The 7,162-nt window shown below is 43.7% G+C and overlaps 1 protein-coding gene across 2 annotated transcripts in view; it reads left to right on the top strand.

Moving 5' to 3' along the window:
* The first annotated feature begins 3,470 nt into the window (after nt 1-3,470).
* Nucleotides 3,471-7,162, top strand: part of rhoq (ras homolog family member Q) — a 100,038-nt gene continuing 96,346 nt past the window's right edge. Inside the window, exons 1-2 of one of the 2 annotated variants that reach the window (XM_039738207.1) lie at nt 3,471-3,790; nt 3,973-4,031. In XM_039738207.1, the coding sequence (XP_039594141.1) occupies nt 3,649-3,790; nt 3,973-4,031 (201 nt within the window). In that variant the 5' untranslated portion in view covers nt 3,471-3,648. The remainder of the gene's footprint in view (nt 3,791-3,972; nt 4,032-7,162) is intronic. The other variant, XM_039738206.1, reaches the window with a different exon arrangement.

The raw sequence follows: 7,162 nt of genomic DNA, 5'->3' as shown, positions 1-7,162 counted from the left end.
ATGTTCAAAGTCACTGGGCTCTTCAGTACAACCCAATGGTTGCTGATGGAGATTGAATGGCGATGCTCTTGTCTGTAACACCTAAACTCAATCATTTGGAGGGGTGTCCATGCGCTTGAGGCCGTATAACGTATGCCATTGGGAAAATCAGAAAATAAAAAGAGGCAAACATGGTGAGAAAGTTCAAAACTAACAGAGGCAGCAAATGAGAGTGGACACCAGATCTGAGCACTAATCACTGTGATGCCCGGAGAATGAAGAACCTCACCCACAATTCAGGCTTAGGAACAATGTGGCGCAGCGCCTTCCTAATAAATACACAGCTTGTCATCTGGGTGCCATTCTTTGATGCAGCTTAGCAGTTAGGAGGCTTTGAAGCAGGCATCTTTGATTTAAAAACCCCACTTTAGCCAGAGGGGTCCTTATTTGAAAAGAGTACCTTCTCATGGTTTTCTCATTTCTGCTTTGGAAACAAAGCCAGCGTCAGGGCAGCTGCACGGGTTTCAAGTGTCACTACGGCTCATGGAAGCAAAGGCGTGGCAGAGGAAACTCCCAGCAGCACGCGTGGGTGATTGTAAAAGGGAAGAAGCTGCCGTTATGGACAGACATTTGGTTTGATTTGTGTCTGAGTGAAGCCGAGTACTCTTTAGCTACCCTGCAGCACACCCCCACATCTTCCTCTCACAGACCGCAGGAGTAAATATAGCCTCGCTAAACTTGGCAGATGTTATTTAATCCTGAAGAGGGGCCATCCAGGCAAGAGGTTACATCATATGACCTGAAGAAGATAAAATCACCACAAAGTGTCACGTGGGCTGCACAAACTAAAGTCACAAGTCCTGCTAATGAAAGAGCACAGCAAGAGCAGGGAAACCACCAGAAGAGCAGCTCCCTGGATTCATTAGAATGTGCCTCATCCAAGAAGAGCCTTGTCTCGATTAGGAATCCCGGGCCCAGTCACTAACACAACTCTAAGTATGCAACCTAAACACCACAGTTTTGATAAATGACTCACTTACCAGCAGTTGTTTGGGTTTATCTTGGTGGGCTAGCGGTCTCCAAATTCACCTTTTCCACTTTGTGGGGGTTTTGTCTCCCAGTGCTTCTCCTGTTAGTCGTGTCTTCCTTGACCTCCCTCTTTCTATCTTAATGGGAGAATGAGCCAGACTGTAGTGGGGCAATGACCTGATGCCAGAAATGAATTTGTCACCTGTGGGTAAAATGCTTTTGGGGTCAGTGGCAGCGCGCTGTTTCAAAATAAAAGCAGGCTTGAGGTGGGTGCACGTGGTTGAGGATTTGAGGGTGTTTGGTGTGAATGCCAATGTATTTGTTAGATTGCCAGTGTATTTGTTAGGGGCATAATTAAGGAGTATAAAAGAGAGCCTGAAGTGAACGATTAAAGGACGAGAGAAAATGAATCAAGGAAGGAGAAAATTGGTTGGGAAAATGGTAAAGGATTCAGGGGAAAGCCCACGGTGGAGTGGCGTGAGGGGTGCTGCAGGGGTAGACTGGATCACTCCTGCTGCGTAATAGAGAGCAGGGGAGATTGGGGCTCCTAGAGATCACGCAGATGGAAGCATGATAGGAAAGATGGAGCCAGACTCAACACGTCCCAGAGGAAACCAAGGGATGGTGACTGGGAAAGGAACTGAGCAGGTGCTCTTAGGGAGATGCCAAGGCAATTGGGAGGGCAGAGTTGGGCTCAGCATGTCTTGCAGTGTGTGGAGAGATAGTGGCCGGGACTGGAGTTGGAGGACCACTTGCACCAGGGTCTTAGCTCTGTTCGGGACAACATGAAAGAGAGAAAGCATACTGGATAGAGGATTTTAAAAGAGCAATTCAGGCTTGTTTTTGCCTCTGCTTTTATGGGATAATTCATTTACTAGCTGTGCTACCCATCTAAGATGGGTTGAAATCTAAGTCATCAATGTGGACCTCAGTGTTAATGTTTGCAGTGCACTATGCAACGCATATGTCTCTATTTTATGCCATTTGGTATGGGATTTGTCAAAGCAGTGTTAATGTTTGTGATGCGCCATCTGTTGGAATGAAAAATGCAATGCGTTGTATTACTAAAAATATTTGTGATGCGCCACCTTTTGGAATGACCGAGTCATAGCAACTTGATGGACACACAGACAGACATGCAGACACTTATCCTTTCAAATAGGTTGGATTTATTGTAATTTAATTTCCTCACTGGGCAAAGCATTTTGTGGATTACTTATTTACGTAAAGAAGGATTCTGTATTGTACTTTGTTTGGAGCACTGCTTTGCTTAAAAAAAAACAAAAAAAAACTGCTCAGTCCATCCTTGGTACATGATTGTTGATGTTCCGGGTTCAAAGAAGACTCGGGAATCACAAAACTCTACATCTTCGCTGCCACTCTGTATTGGGCAGCCATAGTGGCTGTCTGGGCTGAGATGTCAAATCATTAGCCTAGAATGGCTTGGTGGGGATCATTGTGGCCCCTGAGATTAGAATGCTCTTCTTTAACAGAAATTAGAAAGATAATCTTAGGGTTAGAAGGTGTTTCCTCAGCAGGGGAGAGTGTGGTGACCGGAGTCAGAAATAGATTAAGAATGAGACTATTCCTCTTCAGCCCAGGTCATGGCAGGATGTCCTTCTTATCAGGGTGTAAGATAATATTTGGGTCAGAAATGTCATAATCTGAGATAAGGGTAAACCTTGGATTCATAATTGTTTACTTGGACAGGGATCAGACACACTCTTAAGGGGGGGCAAAATGATTTTCAGGGTAGCAACTGAGGTTACACATTTTTCCCAGTACAGATCAGTATATCTCAGCTTGCTTTTCTGGACAGATTGCTTTAAAATTAGGGTGGCCCATGAGTTCAAACACCTCATCAAAGAGTATGGTGGTCCTTAGAGCAGGAGCGGCATTTGGGGGTGGCCGCGCCTTAGGGGGCCTTGCTTTTAAGGTCCGCGTGTCCCGTTCGAGCGGATTTGTCAAGTTATATTCTCCAGTTATATTTTGATAAAGTCCGCGTGTTATCTTGCAAAAATTTAGCTGAATACTGTAATGAGAAATTATTAAATTCGCGCGCAAGTTTATACAGTCCACACATACCGGTAACAGCGTTTGACGTAACCGGCCCCGCGTGGGGTTGGTCAGCCCGAGGCTCAGCACACCCCTAAGGCCGCCTCTGCCTTAGGATCAAAGTGCCCATAGGCAGAGGGCAGACAGACAATGATTAAGTAGACATCAGAGTGTCCATCTAATTATCTCCTCCTCGGCAGGAATCAGGATGTCATTTAAAAATCTGTGCACCTGAATTCTCATCATTAGCAAGGCACAAGTTAATGATTGGGTTCAAAATGGTCATAAACGGGGATCCGGGTAGCTTCTTGTTTCAAAACGTTCTTTTTTTCAGTGCGCTGTGTGTTTTACTGCTGGCGCGCGCCTCCTTGTGCACGAGACAGCGCGTGTCCGCTCTCTCTCTCTCTCTCTGTTAAATACAGAAAGCGCGCGCACCCACTGACACACACACACACACACACACCTTACCCGGTTGCGCTCCAAATTTTGGATAGAAAAGGAGCCCCACGGCAGGACTATTCGCTTAGCTACGGTCGCGACACCGGCAAAGGCCCGACTGCTTAAAATGTGGATGTTGTATGAATTATGGCCAATGGAACGGGAACAATTATGCTGAAATGCGTGGTGGTTGGAGACGGCGCTGTGGGCAAAACTTGCCTTCTGATGAGCTACGCGAACGACGCCTTCCCGGAGGAGTACGTCCCGACAGTGTTCGACCACTACGCGGGTGAGCGGGGCGCGGGGGCGCGCGATCGGGGGCGGTGGCGAGGGCGAGGGAGGTGGCGGAAGCGCGCGCGTGGAAATTAAAGGGAAACTTAAAGGCACCTGCGGGCGACGTTCAAGCCATGCGGGAACGGGAGCGGGGATGCGCGTTATTTATTTAATTTTGTTATTTTCATCTTTTTGCAGTGAGCGTCACAGTCGGAGGGAAACAGTACCTGTTAGGCCTTTACGACACGGCAGGGCAGGTATGGGGTTTATTTAATTTCACTGATGCCAGTTTATGTAACATCTGGGATATATAGCGCCTCTCGATCTGAGCATATTCGAGGCATTCAGTAAAATACGACTTGAACAGTTGGCTAGTTATATGTACGTCCAAGTTACAAATCCTAATTTATGAAGTTCATTGGTAAGTTTTTGTTGTTTTATTGTGTGTAGATTCTTGCCACACTTAACTCCACAATAGAATTTTAATTTTTGACAGTATGTTGAAGTCAGATTCAAATAAAAAATGTTAAAATATCAACAGCTCACTTACTTGATTTACTGCTTTCCATGTACAAAGCAGCTTCCATATTGTACCACTAAACCTTTAAAAGTATCAAGAAGTAGTTTGTGGGTATAATAATATATAATTTGTTCAATGGTAAAGTACAGCATGATTCGTTTAAAGTTCAAGGCCCATTTTTATTTAATACGATGTCTTTCATGTTAAGTCCAGCATGTAGGATGTTGACATTCACAGAAAGATCTCTGCAATTTACACGTCGCTTACATAACAAACACTAAAAAAATCTTTTATTTTATACCATTCCATGTTACTGGATATCACCCTTGGTTAAGAGTCGCACAGGTAGTTGTGCACAATAAGCATTAGTTTGTGTTTAGATTGAGCTCCGCTGCTCTGGTGAAACTGCCTGGCCTGACTAATGGCACACTTATGAATATGCTGTATTTATATATTTATTTATTTAATATACTTCTTTGTCCAAAACAACGAAAAATTCCCATGTGCATAGAGCCATTGAGAGTTCAGGCAGATTTAATGACTTCTTGAAGGCCATACGGTGAGTGCGAATAGACAGTCATCTTAACCACTCATATTATGACACTGACACCTATGTTTTGTTCAGATATTTTTTGTTAAGCGTTTCTTATACTTGAGTGGCGTGTGTGACATTTTATCCAAGCTTTCCATTGTGAGACAGTCTAGCACATTCAAAAAGCACTTCGACTACACAATTGTTTGTTTGAAGCCCTAGGTGCATATCCTTATGTAATGGATAATAAGTGCATCCTTATTTGAGTTTGTCATTATGTTTGTGTAAAAGGCAGTGTGGATGTGAACCAATTTTTAGATTTTGCGGTCTTACTTGTTTCATTTTGGGTTTTTTTTGTGCATAATATGAAGTGTGTCTCTATGTTGAAAATCATTGGGCGAAAGAAATGCTCGCCTGAAATTTATTTGAGGAATTAAACATTTTTTAACATAACATTCATAAACTCTTGTATTCCTGTTCAGGGTTTTGAGGGGCCCTCACGCACACACACCCGTGCCAGTCTGGATTCACCAATTAATTCTTTGTTCTTTATAATTTCCTGTATTTGGAATTTGTTAGTTTTCACATACCCCTTGGGGGTCAGAGATTGTACTGCACAGTGCCTTGCTCAAGGGTCCAGCGGAGTACCAGTAACAAGGATTCGAACCGGCAACCTTCCGATTACTGGCGCAGATCTTTAGCCCCAGAGCCACCATAAACCCAGCAATACATAAATTCATGCAGAGACGAGTCGGAAGCTTCAGTTTGTATTCACTACAAAAACCAGTTGGCACGAGGTGGGCTGGTTTGAGTATTCCTGTAACTGCTTCTCTCCTTAGATTTTCACTCACAACAGTCTCTAGGGCTGTGATTCTTAACTTTATTTGAGTCACGGACCCTTTTAAGAATCTGATGAAAGCTATGGACCCCCTTCCCCAGAAATATTCACATAAACACAACTTTGCATGCAATGAATATAATGGACTTTACTTATTGAGATTTGATTGTCTCATACATATTCAAAGTATTATTAAACTTTAAACAATCTAAAAACAATGCAAAAAGTAATGGCCACTCATTATGATTATGAAATACTAGCTGTGTAAGCCCGTGCTGTAAAAAGTTCCGGCTCCTAGAAACGATTGAAATTGTCAGAAGAAAAATTGAAATGCAGAGTCGGCGGTTTCGGTTTACGGATGTGCTCACCCCGACTTGTGTATCAGCGGCTAAGCGAGTTTGTCTTTCCTCGGCGGTCTCACTGTGGCGATGGAATCGCTTTCTTTCTTTCGCACTTCTTTCTTCTTCTGACTCGTTAACTTGGGGCCGCCTTGCTGGCTCTTTGAGCTTCATGCTGTAGTCTTGCACTTCTGGGACAGACAGACAGACAGACACACACACACACACTTCCACACGTAGACCTTTATTTTGAAACTAGCTGTGTCAGCCTGTGCTGTAAAAAGCCTGGGGTCCTAGAAACTATTGAAATTGTCAGAACAAAAATTGAAATGTAGAGCTGACCGGTAATTGATAGAAATTACTCTAGTCGTCTCTCTCCTAGGAGGCTTCATTTTATCGGTCACAATTGCATTAGCGGCTATGCGACTTTGTCTTCCTTTGGAGGTTTCGTTTTATCGATTGGCTCACATTGCTTGTGCATTAGTGGCTATGCGACTTTGTCTTCCTTTGGAGGTTTCGTTTTATCGACGCGCTCACATCGCTTGTGCGTTAGCGGCTATTCGACTTTGTCTTCCTTTGGAGGTTTCGTTTTATCGATTGGCTCACATTGCTTGTGCATTAGTGGCTATGCGACTTTGTCTTCCTTTGGAGGTTTCGTTTTATCGACGCGCTCACATCGCTTGTGCGTTAGCGGCTATTCGACTTTGTCTTTCTTTGGAGGTTTCGTTTTATCGATTGGCTCACATCGCTTGCGCATTAGCGGCTATTCAACTTTGTCTTCCTTTGGAGGTTTCGTTTTGCCGACATGCTTGCCTCGCTTGTGTATCTTTGGAGGTGGAGCCTTTTCTCAGACTCCATCTCTCACTTCCGGGCCGGACAGACAGACACACACACACACGCTTCCACACGTAGACGTTTATATATAAGATACAATCTTCTTGTGCAAATTAAGACAGATCTACTACTTTTTTTTAACTACCATTAGTACTACTACTTCTACTCTCTTGTTATCTATTTTATTTTAATGAGAAGGTTGTTCTTGTTTGCCTTGAATAAGAATATGAAACTGTGGAGTGGTCTTCAACAAGTGGACATGCATATCATCTTTGACGTCCAATCTACAGTATTTCGACTTCATTTTGATAGAAACAAGTGCTGAA

The sequence above is a fragment of the Polypterus senegalus genome, chromosome 16 (genome assembly GCF_016835505.1).
Source record: "Polypterus senegalus isolate Bchr_013 chromosome 16, ASM1683550v1, whole genome shotgun sequence".
NCBI lineage: Eukaryota > Metazoa > Chordata > Cladistia > Polypteriformes > Polypteridae > Polypterus > Polypterus senegalus.
Note: the sequence above shows the minus strand (reverse complement) of the source record. Positions and strands in the feature narration are given on the sequence as shown.